The sequence below is a fragment of the Emys orbicularis genome, chromosome 3, assembly GCF_028017835.1.
Source record: "Emys orbicularis isolate rEmyOrb1 chromosome 3, rEmyOrb1.hap1, whole genome shotgun sequence".
Lineage (NCBI taxonomy): Eukaryota > Metazoa > Chordata > Testudines > Emydidae > Emys > Emys orbicularis.
This window is the reverse complement of record NC_088685.1, coordinates 129,895,849-129,922,900: the sequence shown is the minus strand read 5'-3', so window position 1 is coordinate 129,922,900 and position 27,052 is coordinate 129,895,849. Positions and strand designations below refer to the sequence as shown.

At 41.0% G+C, this 27,052-nt stretch overlaps 1 protein-coding gene across 1 annotated transcript in view; it reads right to left on the bottom strand.

The window, feature by feature from the left end:
- The window catches only part of KIF25 (kinesin family member 25), a 72,788-nt gene that overhangs the window by 34,936 nt on the left and 10,800 nt on the right, over nucleotides 1–27,052 (bottom strand). The window contains exons 3-7 of the mRNA XM_065402180.1: nucleotides 21,628–21,750; nucleotides 19,775–19,913; nucleotides 12,328–12,431; nucleotides 11,853–11,941; nucleotides 10,012–10,054 (exon numbers count right to left, since the gene is read on the bottom strand). Of these exons, the coding sequence (XP_065258252.1) occupies nucleotides 10,012–10,054; nucleotides 11,853–11,941; nucleotides 12,328–12,431; nucleotides 19,775–19,913; nucleotides 21,628–21,750 (498 nt within the window). The remainder of the gene's footprint in view (nucleotides 1–10,011; nucleotides 10,055–11,852; nucleotides 11,942–12,327; nucleotides 12,432–19,774; nucleotides 19,914–21,627; nucleotides 21,751–27,052) is intronic.

Genomic DNA, 27,052 nt, shown 5'->3' with positions numbered 1-27,052 from the left:
ATATGCCCACCACACAGGTGGCTAATAAATCAGAGACAACAACACTGCAGATGCATGAATTTCTTATGTTGAATTTACAAGGAGTACTGCTTCCTCAAGGAAGACAAGGGTTGGTGTACCATTGCTGATTTACCTACACCAAAACTCACCCTGTAGATTCAACTGGCCAATATATTGGGCAAATCGAGGGGAGATATAAATGGTGGTGGAGATATAAATCAGTGGCAACTGGTGTACCTGACAAATGGAGAGGGCAGAAAGGTGGGGTTGTTACAGAAAAAGAAACCAACAGATTGTGGAGGTGGGGCAGTGGATTTATGAAATGGAATCTATTTTCAGACCAGTTTCCTTCCAAGATAAGTAATGAGAGAGAAAAATCCCACTTGTTTAGCATAGGAAGGGAAAATGTGTTTGTGGGCAGAGGTTTTGATAGGGGAATGTATGGTAACCTTCCTTCTTTAGGGGCTTAGTATGGCTTAAGACAGCTTCCATTGCTGCTGGCCTACAAAAGCTCTGCGGGTTTCTCTAGATACACAACCATGGAGGTTACTCCCTATCCAGACGGAGCAATTTCCCTGTCAGTAGTGGCCATGAAATACCTACAGTTGTATTATACAGCCATCCAAGAGTGCTTCCTCTTCTAGTGGCAGTCATAGACTCCTCCCAGTCCAAATGCCATTATGGCAATTAGGCTCATGGAAATGATGTCAGGATACATCATAAATAAGGCTAAGATTTTGTCACGGTTATTTTTAGTAAAAGTCACAGGCAACAAACAAAAATCCACGGAGACCATGACTTTTACTAAAAATAACCGTACAAGCCTCGGCAGAGGCGTACAGCTGCAGCCCCCACCATGGGGCAGGGACGCATGGCCTCCTCCATGAGCCACAGGCACACGGCCCCAGCGGTGGCCCCCACAGGAGGGCTATGAAGGGAGCATAACCCCAGCTCCAGCCCCAGCTTCAGCTGCTGACAGCTGAAGAAGTCACGGAGGTCCAGTAAAGTCACGGAATCCGTGACTGCTGTGAGCTCCGTGACTAAATCGTAGCCTTAATCATAAATATTCTCAGTCTGTCCCTGACACCCCAATGTGAGGAGCTCTGGCTAAATGAAATTCAGAGAACCAAGGAAAGAAATTTAAATGAGTTGTGAGGACCAAAGATTAAGTTGCTGGGACTGACAGACCCATAACAGAGTTGTCACCTAGAAAGAGAAGGGTCCTATTGGGCTGAAAATTTACATTCACTCAGTACGTTTCCCAAAAAACAATAGGAGTCCCTCTGCATCATCTTTGTTACTGGAAGAAAGGCTCTCTCCCACCAACCATCTCCTCTTGACCATCCCAAAAATGAATAGGTTTTAAAAGTTATTTAACAGAGAAAAATAGGCAGCCAGTTCACTCCTGGGGGAATTCTGTGCCAAAAAAATTACATTCAGCACCCAATATTTTAAAATTCTGCATATTTTATTTGCCAAAATAACACAATATAATCCTGCCAGTTTCAATTATTTTGGTAATTTATTTCAAAATAACTGTCAGCAAGTATGTCTTTTTGAAATCTTTTTCTGACAAAGATTCCTTACTAGGCATATTAATACAGAACTTTAAGTAATAATTCATTTAAACAACAATACAGAAGCCTATTTCCTACAACCCTCAGAAGCAGTGCAAAGGCTTGGGGGAATCAGGGGTAATGGTGGAACTTCTTTTTCTTCAATGCTTAGCCAGACAGTCGGCCGTAGCAAACGTTCACCATTTGGTCTGTTCCTCCCAACCGCAAAGGCTTGACGGCCTGAGAGTCCAACATCGGAACAGACTTGATGGACCCATGTAATATGGGGTCTGCCTCTGGGCCACCTCCACCCCTCAGTTGATGGAATTTTATCCCAGATGTTACAAGCCACCCAGAGAACGGCGTTCACTGGAATGTCTTGTGGCATTCTTGTGACATGTCGAAAAGCGTAAGGCACTGCTTGCGGACAATGGCCCCAGTAATCTGTAGACCCAAACGACCATAAACATCTGCATTACAGATGAAGTCATTCCACTTGATGCCCAGTATACGACATTCACATTTTGTGTGGAAAGCTTCCAGCTTTGTCCAGTCTGTGCAGCGTAGTGTCCATGTTTCACAGCCATACAACAATATGGGAAGGATACAGCCCCCCGCCTCCCAGTCCGACCTGTACCTCATTGTGGTGGAGGGGGTGTAACATCTGAAGTAGGGGATTGCTCGTTGGACCTATGCCATCAGCGATGAAGACTTGTCCGAAATATCACCTTAGGCATTATGCGAGGTGGACAGATCCAATGTGAACCCTGGAAAATGATGGCTAACACAGGCGGTGAAGATGCAGGGCAGTAGCTGCACCTAGCTACCTGAGGCGAAGGAAGTCGCTGAGAAAGACTCAACGGCTCGGGTTGCACAGCGTGAAACCAGTGCTGGTAGACCAGGAAAGGGGTTGTGTTACTGCGTTTCTGGCCATTTTTCGTCTGGTGTGGAGAACTGGAACCCTGCCAGCCACCTGGAAGAACGGTATTGTGATCTCACTCTATAATGGCAAGGGACCGCGCAGCGAATGTAAAAGCTACAGTCCGATCACCTTGCTCTCTGTTCCAGGGAAGGTGTTTGCTACATCGGAAGTGTCGTCCCCAACAGTCAGGCTTTACGAGGAACAGGTCCAAATTAGACGCCATTTTGGCCCTTCGATTGTTGTCAGAGATACATTGCGAGTTCAGGAAGCCCCTGCATGTAGCATATGCTGATCTTAAGGCTGCATTTGATTCAGTAGACTGTGTCGCGTTATGGAAGGCCTTAAAGGGCATAGGTGTCCCTACCACTCTGCTGGACTTGATTAGAGAGCTGCATAATGGAACCACTGCCCGTATTCGTCTGGGGAGACGGATGTCAGTGCCTTTTAAATCAGTATCTGGTGTTAGGCAGTGTTGTGTTCTGGCCCCTGCACTCTTTTGTCAGGCAATGGATTTCATAATGCAGCATTCCGTCAGATCCATAGGCATTGAGATCGGTGATCTCTCGCTCACAGACCTTAACTATGCTGATGACATTGTTCTTTTAGTACAGCGCCCCAACAGGTTTCATGAGGCACTCCAGCATATGGAGGAGGAGTCAGCAAAGATTGGTCTTCATGTTTCATGGTCAAAGACAAAACCGCAAAATCTAGGACCAAGTCCACCTATGACTCCAATCTCTTTGAACAACGAAACCGTCAAATCAGTTTCCAGCGTTTGCTATCTTGGTTCCATACTTACCAGCTCCTCCAATTCTCACACAGAAGTTCTCCATCGGATTGGCATCGCAGCATCTGCCAGGGGCCGTTTACAACGGATATGGAATCAACATCAATTTAGTATGACAACCAAGTTCAGGATTTATTTGTGCTGTATCCGTCCCAACAGAGGAGATGAGGGAGAGGAAGTAACTGCTGGGAAGGAGACTGGGAGGGTTTTGGGTGTGGGTGGGAGAAGTATGGAACAGGTGTTTTCTTTGGGGGGGAAAGGGGGGAAAAGGGATTATTAGGGATTTGTGGAGCCTTCCTCCATGCAGACCCTGTCTGACCCCTAGCCTCTCCCATTCAGTCAGGCACCTCTGCCCGTGTGTCCCTGCACCCCCACTTCCCATTCAGCCAGGCATGGCTGCCCCTGTCCCCTTGCACCTCCTTTCCCTATTCAGGTAGGCACAGCTCCCCTGTCTCCATATGTCCCTGCACTTCCCCTCCCCCATGTGGCCCTGTATCCCCACTCCCATTCAGCCCCTGGCTCAATGTTGTCACCCCACTAGCTCCTGTGTCCCTGCCCCCATCTGTTCCCCCCACTAGCCCTTCTGAACCCCAGTCTGTTACCCCCCAGCAGCCCCATGAGCCCTGTTCTGTCCGCCCCTGCTATATCCCATGCCTCCTCACCTGGCCCTGCACAGAGGGCGCTGTGAGGAAGGTGGCCTCTGCCCCCTCCCTGTCTGCAGCTGGCTGCTCCAGCCTGTGAGCCAGCTGCCTTCTCTTCCGGCGCCACATCAGCCACTGGTGGGCGAAAAGTGTAATTGCAGTTTCCCTTCACCGCCCCATCAGAATCAATTATTCTGCAGGGGGGAAAAAATCTGTGAGGGACATAAATTCTGCACTTGCATAGTAATCCCTCAGGAGTACCAGTTGCTCTCTCCTCTCTGCAGACCCAATGCACTAATCACACCCACAGGCAGAATATCCACAGTGAGAGACAGGGACAAGTAGAGGATAAGAAGTTGCAGAATGCATAAGGTAATGTCCTCATTTATAGAAACTCCCCTTCACCCAAGACACTATACAACTTTGGGGCTGCTCATTGTGTTGATCTGTTCCCCAGTTAGGTCAACCTGGTGTACAGCCAATACCCACATCCTTCCAAAACTCAAACAGATGGATAACTTCTACTAAAGAGAGTCCACAATAAGCAACTGCCATCCCCACACCACCAGCTTCAAGAAAAGTCGTTGTTACTGTTCAATTGAACAGTTAGGCTTACCACATGAAAACAAAGAAGCAGTCTTGCCAAGCAAATTTTTAATGAGAAAATCTGAAAACCCAGACATATGCTCTTTCAAATCTCACAAACCAACAGATTTGAATTAAATAAGAAATTAAAGAAGAAAATACCTTAGAGACAGTCACCCTGGAGCCCTGATGCAATAGCCAGATTCTCCATATGAAAATGATTTTATTTATAGATGCAATCTAAGGCTTTAAAATCTTGAATTAGCTCAGAAATTGAAAAGAAATACTGTGCTGAACAGCCAATAAAAACCTAAACCCTTTTTAGACTTTGGGTTTGAAATAGTGACTCTGAAGACAAGACGTACAAGACTGTAAAACAGATCACTTGCCTCTTTTCCAGATTTAATGATAAGAATCCCTAAATAAACAGGATGGATGTGACTTGAATTTTACTCTTCTCTGAACAGTCTCAACCCCCCCTTACCTCCTTCCCAAATCCAAGGTCATTTTGGCCATGTTTCAGTGCTGCCTATACTACAGTTCAATCTGTGTTAAGCAAAACCTTATTCAACACAGTTCTTGATAGGTAGGTAGCAAGGGTCCACCTACCGCTATAGATCTATCTGTTGGGACCGGGTTACAATGGAACTGTCCCACATGTCATGGTTAAAACACAGCTCAGTCTTGTAGCACAGACAGGACAGAATCACAACATATCTAAAGTTCTAGCACAGTTCAAGGACATGGTCAAAACATAGTTAGAGCCCATCTATAAGATTAAACCATATTTTACTATGTAGGGGAATTGTCTTGTGACTTGGTCCCCCAACACACCAGTATTTGTACTGCAGATGGGCTCTAATGAGAAGAGTGTAGACAGGTGCCTAACCATGCTATAAGCACAATTTTGTAAAATATTTTATAACATGATTAGGCCCCATCTACCATGGTCTAGGAAACATTGCTAGCCTATTGCTGGCAAGATCCATGATTCAATATGGTTCTGGCTAATGTGCTTCTAGTGCCAGTGTCGACAGGGCCATACAGGGAGGGATATGCAATAAATAATCATATTTTGCACTAAGTACCTCATCATTGTATCTATAAAAAGTTTACATTACACACAATAAGCCTTACAACATCCTTGTGTGGTAGATACTATTATACCCCTTTAGCAGATGGGGAAACTGAGGTTAAATGACATGCTCAAGATCACACAATGCATCAACAACAGAACAGGGAATAGAACCCAGGAGTATTAACACCCAATGTGATGCTCTAATCACCTGAGTATCTTCAGAACAACTGAGTTTGAAGTCTAGCTAGGACTTTTGTCCTTACCTGTAACCTATACCTTCAGGATCATCAGAGATAAGCAAAAAGTCCTGAAAGGCAGTCATAATTACAGCCTATCAATTTAAACAAGAGAACTATTCAACTCAGTACCTATATCAGGAGCAAGGAGTGTCTCCCTTGTCTTGCCCAAACTCATATAAGTTAGAAATATCTGTCATGGGAATAGCTAAATCATTTCCAAAAACAAAGGTATTTGGGCTGCAATTAAAGAGGCACCATCAACACACACAAAAAAATCATGTTTCTGTCTGAAAAACTGTATAACTACTCTAGTTACACATAACGCCTAGATTACTAGAATTGAAAGAAGTTGATGAAAAACATTTTTCTCAAATTTGTTTACTTTGAGCAGTTGACAGTCAATTGTGTATAGTCAATTATATTTCCCCCCTTATATTCACTGTCTCTTTAGCTGAAAAGTCTCCTATCAACATCAACAAGGAAGCAGAAAATCCAAATTTTCTTTAAAAAAAACCAAAAAACTTATAAAAAATGTCAGGACATGGTATTTAGTTGGTGTTGGTCCTGCTTTGAGCAGGGGATTGGACTAGATGACCTCCTGAGGTCTCTCCCAACCCTAATATTCTATGATTTTAAGGATGTGCGATCAGAAACTGGAGTGTTTAAAATCAGTAAATTTTAAAATCAAAAAAATTCAAGCTGACAAAGTCCTTTATGAAGACAAAACACAGCTTCTCAGAAATTTCATTTTAAAACCGGGCCCTTGCATATAACCCTGTTCCTGTGGTCTTTCATAAGGATTTTTAAGTATAAGAACAGTTTGGCCCACTGGAGTTTATAAAGTCAGTGATCCACTATATGAACTAAAACCTAGGCCTTGATATAAGTAAATTGTTATAAATTAGCCTGTCATATAATCCACCAATTATCCAAAATTATCTACATAGGTTTTCTTGACACATTAAAGCCTAATAGCTCATAAACGGGCATTGCATTCTACAGTACAATATGTAAGTCATGGCAGCAACAGTACTATCTACACAATTATATTCTTGGAATTATTTATTTCCTAACATATTTATTCTTTCTAGCCAATTCTTCATATATATCATTAGCTTCCTAATTGTGTTAATCTAAGAGTCCATTCTAGGCCATTGGGGACCATCTAGTACAGCTATAATTAGGAAGATTTAAATGCATGTGATACTTTGGAAACTTTTCAGTTGCATTCTAAGCACTACCCTAAGAAAAGGAAATTTGGCTCCACACTTAAATACCATATAAATAACACAGAGCATCTGATTGAAAACTATAGCAGCTAAGAAAATTAAGGCTAAAACCTGAATTAACACTCCATCCTCAGCTCACAACTTTTAATTTTTATTTCTTGGTAAGGGCATCAGTTAATACTGGAATGTCATCAATTCTCATTCTCCTTACTCTCATGGATTTAAGACAGGCCCTTTAACATGCTTGAATATAATATTTTGTAGGTGATTGTGCTAACTCTTTGGATATCATATTTCCATCCTGATCCACAAGTCATGTTGTAATAATAAAAATGAAAAGAGTCTGACATTTTAAAAAATAGTTACAATGAGCACAAGCAGCTTGACAGGACAGCAGGAAGTCTGGAGCAGTCTGAATATTACAAACAGAGACAAGGCCTGATTCCCTCCATGGCTGCACCAGATGAACCCAGGCCCCAGACCACCAGCACCATAAAGTTAATCAAAAGCCAGGATGCAGCAGCAGATGACAGAAGATGGAGCAATGGTCTCAAGTTGCAGTGGGGGAGGTTTAGGTTGGATATTAGGAAAAAACTATTTCACTAGGAGGGTGGTGAAGCACTGGAATGGGTTACCTAGGGGGGTGATGGGATCTCCATCCTTAGATGTTTTTAAGGCCCGGCTTGACAAAGCCCTGGCTGGGATGATTTAGCTGGGGTTGGTCCTGCTTTGAGCACGGGGTTGGACTAGATGACCTCCTGAGGTCTCTTTCAACCCTAATCTTCTATGAAATCACCTGCTAATGAGCTAGTCACTGATTCAGAAAACCTATGATGATGCTTTTCCCAGAAGGATCAACATCTGTCAGCAGAGTGGGTTGTTTCAGGTAAACACTTCCAGCCTGTTATGGGAATGCATTGCTGGTAGAGGACATGACTGACCTTTGGTTAATGAATGTGTGAATATGTAGTAGTGTGACACCTGTGGTATTCTTAACAATATGTCTGAGAACATACTGCACAATAGAGCACACATCCTAGTTTCTGAGGCGCTTTGGAGTTCTGCTGCTCACTCGGTCTGTTCCACTGTTCCATAAATATCTGCCTAGATCACTTTTACTTTTCCACTAAAGAAACCAGCATACTCCATTAAAGGGACAATGTCAGTTCCAGGATATTTTAACATGGGTCTTAACTGGAAGGCAGTGTCTTCTGGGACCCTAAACAGCTATTTAAATATGTCCATAACTCATCTGCCGATGTCTTAACAATGATCAGGATCTTCTGTTTATTTAGGACCCAAACAAAAACAATGGACCATATTCTACTCTCAGCTACACCAGTGTAAAGCGGGAATAACACCACTGGCCCTTTTTCTGATTTCACTTACGCCACTGTAAGTCAAACGTAATTCAACAAAGTCAGTGGAGTTACACTGGCATGCGATCGGGATAAGTGAGAGAAGAATTAGGTGCAATGGAGTTCCAGCTGTACATTAGTGTAACTGAGAGCAGAATTAAGCTCACTGTTTTGTGCTGTGCTGATAAATCATGTTGGGCTAAAATGCTTTGGGATAAAAAAATGGTCACGGATCAAATTGGAGGGGAAAAAGTGGTGAAACTCTATTCAGACTCTACCCACAAAGCCACAGGAGTGGGATGCTTCCTGATGGATGATCCATATTTATGAGTAGTGAAACAGTCATTTGCTAGGGTGGTGGACTGTATGGAATCTATATATAACTTTGAAATTGTTCCTCAGCATGGGTCTCCTGGCTAGCAGGACACAGAACTAGTCACTAGAAATAGAACTACTACAACAGGGGTAGGCAACCTATGGCACGCATGAGAAAGGCGGCACGCGAGCTGATTTTCAATGGCACTCACACTGCCCGGGTCCTGACCACCGGTCCGGGGGGCTCTGCATTTTAATTTAATTTTAAATGAAGCTTCTTAAACATTTTAAAAACCTTATTTCATAAACTCATAGACTTTAAGGTCAGAAGGGACCATTATGATCATCTAGTCTGATCTCCTGCACAACGCAGGCCACAGAATCTCACCCACCCACTCCTGTAACAAACCCCTAACCTATGTCTGAGTTATTGAAGTCCTCAAATCGTGGTTTAAAGACCTCAAGGTGCAGAGAATCCTCCAGCAAGTGACCCATGCCCCACGCTGCAGAGGAAGGCGAAAAACCTCCAGGGCCTCTGCCAATCTGCCCTGGAGGAAAATTCCTTCCCGACCCCAAATATGGCGATCAGTTAAACCCTGAGCATGTGGGCAAGACTCACCAGTCAGCACCCAGGAAAGAATTTGCTGTAGTAACTCAGATCCCACCCCATTTAACATCCCAGCACAGACCATTGGGCATATTTACCTGCTAATAATCAAAGTTCAATTAATTGCCAAAATTAGGCTATCCCATCATACCATAAACTTATCAAGCTTAGTCTTGAAGCCAGATATGTCTTTTGCCCCCACTACTCCCCTTGGAAGGCTGTTCCAGAACTTCACTCCTCTAATGGTTAGAAACCTTCATCTAATTTCAAGTCTAAACTTCCTAATGTCCAGTTTATATCCATTTGTTCTTGTGTCCACATTGGTACTAAGCTTAAATAATTCCTCTCCCTCCCTGATATTTATCCCTCTGACTTATAGAAAGAGACCTTCTAAAAACGTTAAAATGTATTACGGGCATGCAAAACCTTAAATCAGAGTGAATAAATGAAGATTCAGCACACCACTTCTGAAAGGTTGCTGACCCCTGTACTACAACAATTTACATTTTGTTTTCACTGCGCATTACTCAAACCAAATTATTTTGCATGTGAAGAAACAAAGCAGGTAGAAAAACAATGGCTTGCCCTTCTCATTCAGAAGCGCTTTAGACATTTCCACTTCTTTTGTCTCTTTTCTATTATCATTTAATTTGTTCCTGATTCTGAATATACTTTCATTATTAAACATACTCACATCATCAGTAGCATGTGCCACTTTTTCTGAAAGCTTTCTGTGCCTGTTGGGGGGGGAGGGGGGGGAGGAGAGAAACAAAATCATTTTTTCATTCATCTTAGAAAAATGTGAACTCTCAGAATGTCTGTGAACTATGTAATTATCTAAACAATGTCAAGAATGAAACCTTAAAAAGGAATCTCTTAGAATTTTCACTACTTTTGTAGAAATATCATAACCATAAAGTAACTACATACTTTTTTTATTAACAAATATAGTATTAAATTGCAATTAACCACAGTAATGGAGTTTATTTAAACAAGAAATTTACAATAAACAAATTAAGAATAAAACTATATGCAAACCATTCCAATGATGCAGAAACTCTAAGGGCAATATAAAAACAAGTGGTGTTTGGTAAGCGTTTGCTTAGCAGATTCGACATTAGTAAATTCAACTAGATACTTTCTTTTAAAGTACTTGAGCTGATCCTTCAAACACTTGTTGACATAAATGATTTTACATATATTGCTAGTCCAAAACTGACTGAGACTACTGATGTGTGTAAATTTACTCATGCTTGTAAGTGTTTGCAGGATTGGACCCTTAGTTTTCATACATTGTTTGAACACTGTTCCAGCACATTAAGACAAGTTAGACTTAGCGATCATTTGTATGGCATTATCTATTTTGTTCTGCATTGCAATTCTGCAGCTAAATGTATTATTTCAGAGGGTACAGAAACAGTGATCAGGTCCCTTACAGGTACAAAAAGCATACATTATACAAAATTTCCTCATCGGGCTCCTGGAAATTTCCTGAATAAGTTGTTTTTTTAATACTTAAAATGACTATATTTTGAACAGAGTTGGCAAAAATAAATAGGCTTTTCAAATATATTCTAAACCAACAGGCGGATACACCAGCCAGGGAAGGTAAAATAGAGCTCCAAACTATTGGTAAACCCAAGGTTCTTTCCAAATGGCTACTTTTATTAGCAGGAAAATTCAAAACAAGCAACTTTGCACCTACTAACAAACAATAGAGGTCTTTGCAGCTTTCAATAAAGGGGGGAGGAGAGGACACAAACTCATCTGAGTAGCCATCCTGGCTGCTTCCCCTGTGCTTTTATAGCCCCCATCGCAGATCAGCCATGAAATACGCAGTGGACCTGGGTTCTCTCTGTGACCTCTTACATGCTGGTCCTTAAGGATCACCTTTATACCTTAGGGCTCTTTCTCTCTTTCACCCCCTTCCCAAATTAAAGGTTTTAAATTGTGGTTTCTAATCTCGGAAGATCATAGTGTGGTTGGTGTCTAGCCACACACATAGCTCTTTTTTCTCTGTCTCACTTGCTATTTTAATCCCTCCCTTCTTTTCCTTTAGCCATCTAAGCAATTTCCTGCTTCTTACTTACTCAAACCTAATCCTGCCTTTCCTCTTCCATCCCAAAATGTGTTGGCAATTACAAGTGATTGCATAATGGGTTGGAGTTATAGGACCAAATACCCCAGTAGTGTAAGAAGATGCAACTCCACGGAAGTGAATGGAATTGCACCTATTTATGTCGGCAGTGAGTCTGGCCCACAGTATCACAAAACAACACGTGGAAGACAACTATTTTATTGAGCAACAGAAAAGTGTGAGATTTCCTTCTATAATGTCACATTATCAATTTGATAGAAGAAAGCCGATGTTGGCAATACCTTTACAATATATATTTTATAATAAGATTGCAGTCCTCCCAAGAAACCAAGAAAAAATTTATTTTCACACACATCCCGCACATACACCCTCCACTGTTCTCTCTGTACATCACCGTATGCATCAACTAAAAGAATAATATTTCAAAAGTAAGTTACCTATCTTGTGAGACTGAATGTCCAGAAGCAGTATCAAAAGGCAATAAGGGACGGATCCTGCAGTGCACTCTGATATTTCCCCTCAGTTCCTGGGATTATAATATAAAAATGTAATTAGTACAAACTATTACAAGAGGACATGCATGTAGGCCCTGGTCCTGCAAATACTCATGTTTAACTTTTTAAGAACATGCATAAGAGTTTGCAAGGGAGGAGAACTGGGAGACTAAGTTACGCTCCAAGGATTCTCCTTTTTAGAGCAATGGACACAAGTACTATATTTAAAAGACATTTCTGATTAGGAACAATATGGTATGACTTGCTGCAAAAAGCAGATGTGCCTCTGTAAAGCATATGGTACATAGACAAAGGATCTGATACATCAAGTAGGAGCATATTCATTATTTATGATGTTTGGGAAATTATGCATATAATTGCAGGAGGTCTCAATGGTTCTCTCATTATAGATACTCACAACTAAACTGTTGTGAAGTATTTTTCTCTTTTGTTTTTCTTGCTGGTATCTCTCATTAACTTCCTGTAAAGACTGCTCGAGATCAAATGCTTTTGTCTGGAATGCTGGAAGAAGAAAGCCATTTTAAAAACCCAAACTCTTGGGATATACAGGTAGGATTTTCAATAGCACCTAAGTGAACTAGGAGCACAGTTACTATGGACACAAATACATAACTTTGAAAATGTTAAATTATTAGACGTACAAGGCATTCAAAGATCATTCAGATCTGCCAGTCCAGTTAGGCCAGTGCTATTTGTCACTATGTGAGAGATCAATTTACAGAGGCCATCTTGGGACTCCGGCTGTTTAAGCTGGGAGACATCAGACATGCTGCAATGGTGATGGGCTTTTTCTTACACTGAGCAAACGGGTGGTGATCTATACCATTCTTACCACCTCTTCTGCAGACTCATTAGGCATCAATAGTGGCATGTGCTCCCCTCCTATGCAGAGGAAAAGTGTTGAGGCAGCTGCAACCGTGGGTGGCTTCTTAAGGAGTTAAGGTGGAAATGGGGGAGTGCTCTAGCATGAACAGACAGGCTTGGATACCCATGGAGTTGCAAGTAGATAGGAGAGTACAAATCTTTTGCAAGTTGCAATGATATGAAGTATTTTGAGAAAATACTTCACATGTGATGGAACAGGAGTCTGACTGTCCTGGAAAATGGAGTCTATACATATAATGAAGGCAGAAGAGTCATTACTTCATGCCTCTGCTTGTTCAGCTGAGCATAAATTTTCAATACAGTAAGAAGAGAGTTAGACATGCAACTCATTTAGTGTGCTGCTAAACCCTTGTAAACAGAGCTGAAAATGTTCCCCATAAGATGCCAGAGTACACTTCATTTCTAGGATTTTATAGAAAGCTTAATATTTTGAAATCCCATGAGAGTCCTCCTCACACAAACTGAAGAGGGATGGATAGAGCAGAGTAAAAGCTCTCCAATCTCACAGATGATTTTGTTTCAACCTAATTACATTCACACTGAAAGGTCCATGTGGCAGATGAGAAAAACCTGTAAACTGTCAGAGAAAGCAACCTCCCAGGAACCCCAGCAAGAAATCAAAGTCCCCAACATTAGCGAGATGTCCAGTGACACAGAAGTACAGTAGCCCACGAATGTGGCTCTAGAGTTGGATTAACAATAAGGCCACCAGGCAGTATTCACCTTTTTATAAAGAAGTTAATATTGAATTTTAAGATCTCAACATGACAAGCATGTGACTTATACTCCCGGCTAGAAGCTAAAAATCTGAACACTTTAAACAACATTTGTCTTATATTGGAATTTCCCCAGATATTATTTTTGCCATTCCCAATCTGTATGCCTCACCCGTCAGCCTTGAGGTACTCTCCAGTATGCAAATTACCAGGGGTACATGAAACTGTCAGCTGGAGGGGCAAGGCAAGACCCAAGAGCTGCATAAAGAATGGTCCCTTTCTTGCATTCAGTAAATCTAGTAAGCTTAGTTTGAGCAATCATTTGTGGGTTAATGTTGGGTTAAACCTAAACAATAAGGGGGTTAAATTTTTCAGTTTTACCCTGGAAGCCTAAACAGAAACTTCTCTCTTTGGCCACATAAGATAGTAATATATATATAATTTTTAAATATACACAGCAACACTCAATTCTTGAATTTTCTTGGAGAAACCAACAGAGGAGGAATTGTATTATGGAATTATAACAGTGACCCCTGCTAGGCTGCAAGACATTTTCCATTATAGGCCTGAACTTGACCACTTGGCACAGCTCCCTCACATAAGATTTTCCAAGTGAAGCCCCTCATAGCTAAAGCATGATGTAAAAATCTCTTGTTTGTTTTATACACTAATCCTCTTTAAGAACTAGCATTTAGGACTATTTTTTTAGCAAGCTGGAGAGCAAATGGTTTTAGTTATTGGAGGTGATCTTTGTGAGGTGAGCTTCTGTGAGAGGTCTGGTGAACATTACAAGCTCTGCTCCACTTAATCTGTGCTTTAGTTTAAAAAAAAAAATTCTAGTCCTTTTTGTTGTGAAAGTAATTGTGAAAACAGAAATCAATCGTTAGCTTGTCACAATGGTCACTAGTTTGTCACAATGGTTTTTCGAAGACAGATGGTTCCTTGGGATCTGCAGAAAACAAATAAAGGTCTACAACAAGCTATGTTTATCCAAGCACTGACCAACCCCCTACCTCAAGTTCTTGCACCTGACAGCTGGTATTTTCATACATGCTTTCCCAACGCTCACTCCCATAAAAGGAATAAACCATTATGCCGCTCATGTTTTGTGAAGCTTTATATGCAGTAGAGATGGACCCTTTTAATGAAAGTGCCACAAAGCCCATTTTCTAACAGGCAATTACTTCTAAACCTTTCTTGTGTGGAACTATTTGTTTATGTACCTGGCCATTTGTTACCATTATCATTTGAGTTCTCCTGGGATTCCTGCTTGTTTCCCCTGTGAGCCACTCTAGAAGTTATTTCTTATTATTTCGTATTCATATTATGGTAGTGCCTAGGAACTCATACTGACATCCATTGTGCTAGGCACTGTACAAACACAGAATAAGACACCGCCCCTACCCCTGGAAGGTTAGTATCTAAGTAGACAAGACAGACACAGGGTGGGGAAAAGGGTATCCTGTACAAGCAGAATGAACACGAGTGATAGTTTACTAACATCGTGTTAATGTCATAATTTTTCATCTTTTCTTCCCATACTGGTTCCAAATTTTAAAAACGAGGCCAATCAAACCCAATGGAAATGGTTCCCCTACCTTCTAGGTTAGAGAGCCATGATACAATATGCTTCACATCACTAGACCTTTCAATGTTGTTGCAGTTATCTTGCAAGAGAGATTGCATAAGAGGGCAAACATCAGTTATTTTTTCTAAATGATTAGCACCAGCCTGAGTAACTGGTGTTGTTGCACACTGTTTTAGTCTTAAACAGATGCTATCTATAGGTTGTCAGATACTCTATTTGTCTGTAATACTGCTCTTTAGGATAATGCATTTTTATACTATGCAGAGGTTTGGCTTGCTTTTTAATCTCCCCACAAGAAATTGAGGGTGATTTGATACAAGCTTTTAAAGTAGCAGGTCTTTTGTTTTGTTCTTAATGTCAGAAGGAACATTTTGAAGGCACAGAAAAGTCCAGGAAGAACATTCATTTGGGCCCAAATCCAGCCCCTTCTCTTCCCCAGGTGCAGGGGACATCCCAGGCAGCAGAGCTGGTGAGGCTGGGCTATGCAAAAGTGGGCAAACGCAGGATTCCAGGGGACCATGCAAAGAATGCACATCTCCTGCTTGGTGCAGAGCTCAGCTCCTGGGGAAGGAGGCCCAGAGTGACAGCACAAAGGGGGCAGGACTTGGGCAGGCTAGGGGATGAGCTGCTCCACATCCTCTTCCATCTTCCCCACCACAGGAAGGAGGAGCCTGTGTAAGGAGACATGGAGGCTTTCACAGATTGGGCCATTGTGGCTTCCATAAAACCTATCTATAGCTTATTGGGGTGGTGGAATAATTCTTCCCCCAGTTATTCATTCGGTCAGGTACAGGGTTTAGAATTTGCTCCTTCATAACTGCTAGGGTTGCTAACTTTAATTTAATCGCACAAAACCGAACACCCTAGCCCTGCCCCTTCTCTGAGGCCCCGCCCACTACATTCCCCCTCCTTCAGTGGCTCGCTCTCCCCCACCCTCACTCACTTTCACTGGGCTGGGGGAGGGGGTTGGAGTGCGGGAGGGGGTGAGGGCTCTAACTGGGGGTGCAGACTCTGGGGTGGGGCCAGAAATGAGGGGTTCAGAGTGCGGGAAGGGGCTCCGGACTTGGGCAGGGAGTTGGGGTGCGAGAGGGGGTGAGGTCTCCGGCTGGTGCAGGCTCTGGGGCTGAGAGGTTTGGGGTGCAAGAGGGGGTTCCAGGCTGGGGGGTGGGGCTGCAGGATTCAGAATGTGGGAGGGGGCTGCGGGTTGAGGCAGGGGGTTAGGGTGTGAGGGGTACTGGCTCTGGGCTGGGAGTGTGGGCTCTGGGGTGGGGCTAGGGATGAGGGGTTTGGGGTGCAGGAGGGGGCTCCCGGCTGGGGGAATGGGGCTGCGGGATTCAGAGTGTGGGACGGGGTTAGGGTTGAGGCAGGGGGTTAGGGTGTAGGAGGGGGTACGGGTTCTGGGCTGGGGGTGCAGGCTCTGGGGTGGGGCCGGGGATGAGGGGTTCAGGGTGTGAGACGGGGCTCTGGGCTGGAGCAGAGGGTTGGGATGCAGGCTCCGGCTGGGGAAAAGGAGGGGGCTCCAGGTTTGGGAGGGGGGCTCAGGGCTGGGGTAGGGGCATAGGCTTACCTCGGTCAGCTCCCAGTCAGTCCCTACCTGTCCTGGCACTGTGCTGCGCCCCGGAAGTGGCCAGCAGGTCCGGCTCCTAGGTGATGGGGGGGAGGGGCCAGGAGGCTCCATGCACTGCTCTCGCCCGCAGACACCACTGCCCCCCCCAGCTCCCATTGGCCACAGTTCCCAGCCAATGGGAGTGCAGAGCTGGTGCTCGGGGCAGGGGAAGCGCGCGGAGCCCCGTGGCCCCCCCGCCTAGGAGCTGGACCTGCTGGCCGCTTCCGGGGCACAGCACGGTGCCAGGATAGGTAGGTACTAGCCTGCCTTAGACCTGCAGCACCGCCAACCGGACTTTTAATGTTCCGATCGAAAATTAGACACCTGGCAACCCTAGTAACTGCTAATTTGCTAAGCACTGACAATACTAGTTCTTCCATCTTTTGAAGACTATTCTGGGTCCACAGACACTGATGTGGCCTTTTTCAGACAGTATCTATATGATGGATTAAGTTAAAAAGTCTTCTTACATTTTCAGAAACTTGCCACCCATCACAAAAATGGCTTGATTGATATATGAGTCCCAGGAGGACCCCTATCAGTCAGTCTGCCAATATTTTTGCTAAAATGATAACATCTACGTTAACCAGGGAACTATGGTAATAAGGACAGAATAATGGGTCTGTTCCTGGTTTGGGAATTACTATTATTCACACAGCAAAGATGGCAGTGTCTAGTTTTCAGACTGAGATTAAATACATCTAATAAGGGGCTACTCAGTTATTTTACAACTGTTTGAGTTCACTCTATACCCCCCAGACTCTGGCAATTTATATACTTGGAATGCTTTTTAACATTTTTCTATGGGTACCTACCTATCAAGCATTTCAGCTTGAGCCTCTATTTTATGAGGTTAAATGGATAATATATGATTTCCCTGGTATATATATCTGGGATTACTGCTAGTAAGGGATGAAGTGTACATCTCATGACAGTAATTCTGAATATATCTCTATGATAGTAAAAGACTGTGTAACTGGCCCACCAATTTTATTTTGTTTTACCAGATGGATAAATCTCCAGGTAGAATCCCTTCCATGATCTGTGAACCTGGCCTGGTTGTTTAAGTTTATGATGCTGACAATGTAGTTTACTATTTCGTTCATACTCTTTCCCACCTCTACCTCGTTTAGTTAAGAGGGATAAGGGTATCCGACCACATACCTTTTGTATCATGCTAAGTTCCATTTAGTTTGGGTCAAACAAATTTACAGCAGAAAAGTTCCTCCTACCTTTTCCATTTGCATTTATTTTAAAAAATACTTTAGAATTTGTGTGCATTTGGTCAGTCTTTTGAGTCCTTCAAACCCACATTTATCTATTTTTGTGCTAATGCTGGGCCTTGCTGGATATCTTTACTATTTACCATTATTAACATTTATGTAAGTGTTACACTTGAAAACATTTCCCATGAGTTAATAGCTCACCACTTCTTGACATCCTTGTAAATGTCACTGTTACATAAGGTCCCAATCCTGCATTGTGATCCACATGGGTGGAACTGCTGCACTCACACACAGCTCCACTGAAATCAGTGGCTGCACCCACACAGATTACAATGCAAGACTGTGACCTAATTCAGAACATGAATATTTTATATTTCCAGGTACATAATATTATAATTAATACATTACAATAATGAACTGAAAAATATAGGTTAAGAAAACATAGAATTCACCCAAGCACCAACATGCTATTTTGATATGTGTTGAAGTTTCTCTTAGCTCTGACATCACAGACTGATGTATTAAGGGATGGGAACAGCAAGACTAGAACAGGCCAGAAGACTTTGTGGGACCTATAAAGAATACTTTAAAAACTAGTTTACAACACTGTATTTGTTTATGGGATAACTGCCCCCCAGAGCCTGATAAATTGGAGCATTCAGCTTAATCTCGGTTCAATTTTCTACTTTGTTCTCCACTACTGTATCAAAGGTGGTCTGTTTAACTGTTTTCTTCATCTTGGCAGTGGAGCATTCTAAACCCATGCAGAGTACATAGTCTTTGTTTAATCCATCTGTCTGACTAATAGGCGAAAGTTCATTGGGACTGATCCGGCACACACTTGCCACTGTGCATTCTGCTTGCTACCATTACATGAATAATCCCCCTGGAGTCAAATAAGACCCAGACCTAACTGATTTTTGCAGCATAAAAATGGACAATTGTTTCTCATGTATTGCAATACCTGGGGATAGCATTGCGAGTTGCTGAGTGGCCCACAAATTTCAGTTTTTACTTTTTATTCCTGCATTTTGGATAAATTAAATCAGATCCTGATGGTTACATTTTCAAAACTCTGGCCCCCAATCCTGCCATCAGATCCGCTAGCACAGATCCGTATGCCTGTGTGGGGTCCCACTGAAGTCAATGAGTTCTGAACATGTGCAGGAGTCCAGATTGGAGGCTCCAATTGCAGAATCAAAGCCTTGGTGAGTTTTGTGCACACAAGTACATGCTTTGCATTTATACATGTTCTGCAAGTCAAACATAGGCACTGAGTTTTGAAAACATAATCTTTATAATGTCATTTTACACATTACCTTGTGTGTGTCTGTTTTTTAATTAAGAAGTATATTTTCCTCCTAAAACATAGGGAAAAAATTAAAAATCCAGTTTGCCCTATTTTCTGCCATTATTCTGAGAAGGCTGAACTCTCCTGAGATTTTCCCTGGTACAGTCAAAAGTACAAAGTTTCAGCTAAGGTAACACATTTTTTATTTTACTATTCCAAAACAATCAAGATAACAAGCCTGAAAAATTCACATTAAAATGTTAGAACTGGGCCAACTCGGCAGTCTAGTAGAAGCTGCAATCAGCACAAAAAATCAATCCAAACTATTGTCAGGCATGCTGCCCTGTGAAAATATTCGATTACATACATATTTTTGGTAGTACCTGCTTAAGGAAAGCCCATGATCTAGAAGCCTAAATGAAAAAAAAACAATCAAAATTTAAGTGACACCTGTGTCAGAACCAAACAAAACACATGAAAGAAATGTAATATCAATGTTACATGTCTGAAACATAAATGCGGGGAGCCTTACTTTGCATAGCTTCATTCTGCAGCTGGATCCTTTGGACAGCAGTCAAAACTTGGTAAAGAGAATTCTTGCATTGATGTTGAAAGTCTCTTGAAAGCTCAAGAGCAAATGAATGGAGATTCTTCAGGTCTCGCTTAAGACTCTATGCAATAAGCAGAAAACAGCATCTTAAAAAAGATGTAAAAATAGCAGTCGGAGAACTGATAAAATATCCATAATGCAAATAATTACTGTCAGGTATCACAACCAAGAAGAACGTTTATATTTCACATAATGAATTGGTTTATTTAAGGACTGATCTTGCAAGATGCTGAGTCATCTCATTTCCAACTGACGTCTGCAGGAAATTTCATAGCAAGTGCTCAGACCATCACTGCATCAGGCCCTACATGTGGAACAAAGTATCTTTTTTTATTTTGTTAACTAAAACCAGGACACTTTAACAGTGTGTGATGTACATGCTTATGAATCACATATACAAGTAATTTTAAATACAAATACTAGTTATTACTATATTCTTACTTTGCACATTTTACATACTTTGTTCAGTAGCTACACACCTAGCTCATCCTCAAACTTTTCTAGAATTTGCCACTTCTTCTATGAAAGAAGATGCATTTTACAAAAATCTGATTCCTTTATAGTGTGGGATACGATGTTTTTTATTATTAGAATACATTAATATAATTTATATTATGTGAATATTCAATAGGTGTAAGAGCACCCAGAGCTTCTTAGACTGAGAGTTAAAAATTGAAATAAGTAAAAATAAATTAAATGCAAGAGAGAAGTATGGTCTGACTGTAGGACCTAGGAGCCAGGAAATCTCCTTCTAGGCTCTTGAATAAGGCACTTAACCAATCTGTAAAATGGGATTAATAATGATTTACCTCACAGCGGTGTTGGGATGGTTAACACTTTCTAAGGCCCTTTGAAGATGAGAAAGTGCTGAGCATTACTCTGTGGCACTTTGATATTACTAGTACTACATAGTCAGCCTTTCACTGTGAATTAATTATGTGACTAATTTTTAATGGTAAGACAATAAATTGTACTGAAGGTTTAAAAAAAAAAAATCTGCTGCAGCTTTACCTCCGAAAAGCTACGGAACACAACAGGGTAAGAAAACCAGTGTTTTTCAGTGACAGTTCTAGGAATACAGGTAATTTAGAATTGTATCTGGAGAGCTTTTGCCTCTTGTAACACATTTATCTCCTTGTTGATAGAAAGCCATCACAGTCCAAATGTGTTGCATCCCAATCAGCTCTGCCATTCTATCTAACCTAAAATTTAAAATAGTATTATAAGATTTTCTATGAAGGGTCATTCTAATGAGATTAGCACACTTCATTTATTAAACACCACATTCCTCTTTTCTGTTATTTCTCCTTTAAAGACAGTTCAGATGCACTCCTTTTATACAGGTTTTAGGCATCAACTCAGAGACTCATGTTCCTCTAAAAAAGCTGACATCTGCAAGTGTCCTTGAGAGAAACCCACAGCTTTACGGCCTGTTTGCAGTCAGTATCTTTTAACAGAGGTATAACACATTTTAATATAATTGGGTGGACAGCTCTGGTGTTTTCATTGCCTTGAAAATGTTTTAGCTCCTGTAAAACAAACATACACTGACCAATAAAATATAGACTGCTCATGGGTTTGTTCCCACAAGCCCTTCACGTGGGAAACTGCTGATGAAGTTGATGGGAGTGTCACATGCAGAGGTTTTTAGGATCAGGCTATCTTTCAGAAATTATTAACATACTTAGACTTAGAACAGACTGTTTCTTTTTTAACATATTTTACGACTGCTTCAGTGCACTGAGTATCTCTGCATTATTACTAAGATTCTTTACCTGTATTGCTCCATAAACCTGGATTATAACGGAGCTCGTGCTTCTACACAAGTTCTGTTGCTTGTCATGAACAAAGTTAAGCTGTGCCACTTCATTAGTGTCTCTTCCAATCAACCCTCGACACTGTTAAAAAAAAATATCGGAGAATGTCACTTTGAAGATTCACAACTCTGTAAGTGTATGTTTTGGTCTAACATAGGAGATTTCTACAGTAGCACCAGCCAGGGAGTAGAACACAGGCACCCAAATGCCATCTCTTAATACAGTATATTCCATATTTGCAGTAGTGAAAGAAGATCAGTCTGTGAAAACCATACTTTAAAAAATAACTGAAGATTATTTTGTTATCCATTACGGATAAAAAGACAATGCTTCATCAGCTTTTTTTGGGGGGGGAGTTAATACAAGTCACCAAATTTTACAATAGTTTTCCTTCAAACTATGAAAATGAAATATTAAAGACCATAACCAAATACAACTAAAACTAAAAAATGGGAGTGAAGGCTGTAATGCTCTTCTTTTCTAATCCCAAACAAGAGGGCTAATTATTGCAGGGTTTGTCAATTAGCAGATGACATTAAAAATCATACAATATGTTCTGAAGTCCATAGGCACAATGGAATAGGTTAAAGAAGGTGTTTCAGCCTACTCTCTGAATTGCCAGGCTTATGCCACTATAAACACCTTCCTACTATTATTTCAGTTGTGTTTTATATTGGATTATATTTCCCTTGGATTTTCATTTTTATTGAAGCAATTTAATTAAATACTCAGACCTTGATTTACCATTGTGATACTCCAGTTTTACACCAGCAGAACTCCACTGAAATCAGCGGAGTGATATTTGTGTAAACATCAAATAATACAGTGGTACACTAGGCCCTCAGTTTAAAGTGGCCAAACCAATTTTTTTTAGGATGTATAGAAAAATTAATATCAAAAATCTAAAAGTGTAAACTTAATCCAAAAGCTAGAAGAAAAAAATGGATTTTGTAACTGAACTGAAACTACAACCTTTATTATATTGAAGATCACTAGAAAATGAAATCTATGCAGAGAACTTGTGAAATTCTGCAGAGCAATATCCCGCATAATATAAAAAAACAAGCACTTTTCAGTCATCACCCTTGTTTACAGGCATCTTGGCACCACTAAAGCTAGCTAACATGTCTTATTTCAATCCCCCCCCATAACCTGTTGACACCTGTCAATTCTTAACTAGCATCTGTACTCTTCTTTCTTATTTCTAAAGTGCACTTGTATCTACCATGGAACTTGCTTTCCAGTTAATTCAATCTATAAATGAGTTGTGGCTGCAGTTCCCAGTTGTTTAAATTACGATAGCAGGATAGAGTGCAATAACACCACTTCTAGTGACAATAAAGAACTAAATCCAATGAGACAGTGGATTGATTTAATTCAGTTAATTTGCCATGACAGTTATTGTGGAACCAAAGATTCAATTACAGCTGACACACAGAAGACAACAAGAGCAACATGATGCTCAGTGAACTTCTGTTGTCAAAACAAAACAAAAACATAAATAAGAATGATTTATGCTCTCCAAAAAAATCTTGTACTGATCCAAGCAGGGTGAGGTTCTCAAAACTTTTTCATAGTATGGACCACATATTAATAGAAAAATTGTCTTCCAGAGCAGAACTCCTCCTATTCAGGATTGCAATAATGAAATCGGAGGATCCACCCAAACACATAACATCCCTGGAACAGCTACAATTGCTTACATGATAAAGGAAGGCAGGAAAATATTTAATATTTTAAAAAATCTTATTTTAATTAAATTTAATAACTGGCAACAAGGAGGAGAAAAAGAACTAACAGCCCAAATCCTCAAAGGTATTAAGGTGTCTAATTCCAATGGATGTTAGGTGCCTAAATACCTTTGAGAATCTGGGCCCATGCTTTCCCAGCTTTCCCCCCTCTCTAAGGACTCCATGCACCACAGTTCGACAACTTCTGGAACAGAAGATCACCTAATTTTTCACCTTTACTAGTACTCTCAAATCACTGTAATCAATTACTCTTTTTACATGTAAACCATTGGGAGCAACAAGTAATATGGGAGGCAGAGAGAGATTCTCCTGCATTTTGAAGGGTTGACTCCTCTTTTGAGAGTGCTCAGAAAATGCAGGTAAATATAAAACTCCAGCTTAGAAATACCCCATGAGAAAATCTTCATTCCTCCATATCTTAGCACAAATCTTTCTATGTTAATATTTAAAGGATACTCACAAGGTTTTTTGATCTGAAAGTCATCCAGTCTTTAAGCACTACCTAAAGTACAGCAGGTCAGAACTTTTTGAAAAAGGTTACCTGACACTAGAAATATAGTAGAATGAAAGCTGCATGATTGTCTATGGGATGCACAAAAGGTATTTTATAAATTCATATTTTTTATTATAGACTTGATTAGCCAGAAATTGTGACAGCTCCTATCTACTGATCATATGGCATTTTTTCTTTTAGTCTATTTTATAAAAGGACTCCCAGGATTCAAATCTCTTAGGTGCCATTTTTGCAAACACTTATGCATGTGCTTCACTAAATGCACATATATAGTCCTACTGACTCATGTGCAAAATTAAGCACATGAATAAGTCTTTGCAGGATTTGGGGCTATGTTATTCATAATGTTTGAGGTTATTAAAATTAAGAGCATTTTAAACATTTAATTAAAAATTTTGCTATTAATTCTGCTTGTTTTATTTTTTCTATTTTTCTCAGGGTGGACAATAAAAGTGGTTTGGTCAGTTTCACTTTTTCTTTATAGTCAGCTTCTATTCAATTTCACTCTCAGGTTTTACCTTTATTATCAATACTCCCATGACCTTTTCTATGCAAATAGTTTCCTCTTTGGATTTATCATTCCCCTGAAGTGTTTGCCACCCAGAATTTGTAGGATTGTGTTAGCCCAGGAGAAGCTGAAAGTAAAACAGACTACAAGTAGAAGAGAAACTGACCAGTTTACTTGCATTGTCCAAAATGTGGCCCCAATAGATCCATGCTTGCAGACCTAGGTGTCCTCATGGAAGTAACTGTAGGATCAGGGCCCTAGTAGGAGGCAAACAAAAGCAAACTGCATGAAGTAATAAAATAAACTAATACACAGTTTTTAAAGTTTCAGTTTTAATAATTTAAGATATTAACAACAATACCAGTAGAGAACTAATATTTTATAATATTTTTTCTACTGAGCATATCCCTCCACGTATATGGTTCAAGCAAAAATAAGAAACATTTAGAAGAAACGTTTATTTTGTTTTGTTTTTTAGTGGAAGAGAATTCAATTTTCTATGCTATTCAAAAATGACCCCTCCAGTGCAATGCTGGCAAAATAGTAAGGTTATTAAAAACATGATTGATTAGGAAAAAACACAGAGGACTAAATTGTGGCTTTTCCATAGAATCATAGGACTGGAAGGGACCTCGAGAGGTCTAGTCCAGTCCCCTGCACTCAAAGCAGGACTAAGTATTATCTAGCCCATCCTTCAGAGGTGTTTGTCTAACCTGCTCTTAAAAATCTCCAATGACGGAGATTCCACAACCTCCCAAGGCAATTTATTCCAGTGCTTAACCACTGACAATTAGGAAGTTTTTCCTAACGTCCAACCTAAACTGCCCTTGCTGCAATTTAAGCCCATTGCTTCTTGTCCTGTCCTCAGAAGTTAAAGAGAACAATTTTTCTCCCGCCTCCTTGTAATAACCTTTTATGTACTTGAAAACCATTATCATGTCCCCTCCCTCAGTCTTCTCTTCTCCAGACTAAACAAGCCCATTTTTTTCAGTCTTCCCTCATAAAGATCTAGAAAACAGGACCCAATCATTTTTGTTTTTCTTCTCTGGACTTTCCCCAATTTGTCCACCTCTTTCCTGAAATATGGCATCCAGAACTGGAAACTATACTCCAGTTGAGGCCTAATCAGCGCAGAGTAGAGGGGAAGAATTACTTTTTGTGTTTTGCTTACAACACTCCCGTTAATATATCCCAGAATGATGTTAGCTTTTTTTGCAGCAGTGTTACACTGTTCACTCATATTTAGCTTGTGATCCACTATGAGCCCCAGATCCCTTTCCGCAATACTCCTTTCTAGGCAACCATTTCCCATTTTGTGTGTGTGCAACTGATTATTCCTTCCTAAGTGGAGTACTTTGCATTTGTCTTTATTTAATTTCATCCTATTTACTTCAGATCATTTCTCCAGTTTATCCAGATCATTTGCAACCCCTCCCAGCTTGGTATCGTCCGCAAACTTTATAAATGTACCCTTTGTGCCTTTATCTAAGAGCTGGTCTACACTGGGGGGGGGGATCGATCCAAGATACGCAACTTCAGCTACGCGAATAGCGTAGCCGAAGTCGAAGTATCTTGGATCGAATTACCTGGGGTCCACACGGCGCGGGATCGACGGCCGCGGCTCCCCCGTCGACTGCGCTACCACCGCTCGCTCTGGTGGAGTTCCGGAGTCAACGGTGAGCGCGTTCGGGGATCGATATATCGCGTCTTAACGAGACGCGATATATCGATCCCGGATAAATCGATTGCTGACGTACCCTGAGTCATTGATGAAGATATTGAGCAGAACCAGATCCAGAACTGATCTCTGTAGGACCTCACTTGAAATGCCCTTCCAGCTTGACTGTGAACCACTGATAACTATTCTCTGGGAATTGTTTTCCAACCCTTTATGTACCCACCTTACAGTAGCTCCATCTAGTTTGCACTTCCCAAGTTTGTTTATGAGAAGGTCATAGGATACAGTATCAAAAGTCTTACTAAAGTCAAGATATACCATATCTACGCTTCCCTCCTATCCACAGCTTTCCAAGGAAAGCTATTAGGTTGCTTTGACATGATTTGTTCTTGACAAATCCATGCTGACTGCTACTTATCACCTTATTATCTTCTAGTTGTCTGCAAATTGATTGCTTAATTATTTGCTCTATTATCTTTCCGGGTACTGAAGTTAAGCTGACTGGCCTGTAATTTCCTAGGTTGTCCTTATTCCCCCTTTTATAGATTGGCATGGTATTTGCCTTTTTTCAGTCCTCTGGAATATCTCCTGTCTTCCATGACTTTTTGAAGATAATTTCTAATGGCTCAGATATCTCTTCAGTCAGCTCCTTGAGTATTCTATGATATATTTCATCAGGCCCTGTTGACTTAAAAACATCTAACTTGTCTAAGTAATTTTTAATTTGTTCTTTCCCTATTTTAGCCTCTGATCATACCTTCATTTTCACTGGCATTCACTATGTTAGACATCCAATTGCTACTAACCTTTTTGATAAAAACGGAAACAAACAAAAAAAATCATGTAGCACTTCTGCCATTTTCACATTTTTCATTATTGTTTCCTCCCCTCGTTGAGTAAGGGGCCTACTCTGTCCTTGGTCTTCCTCTTGC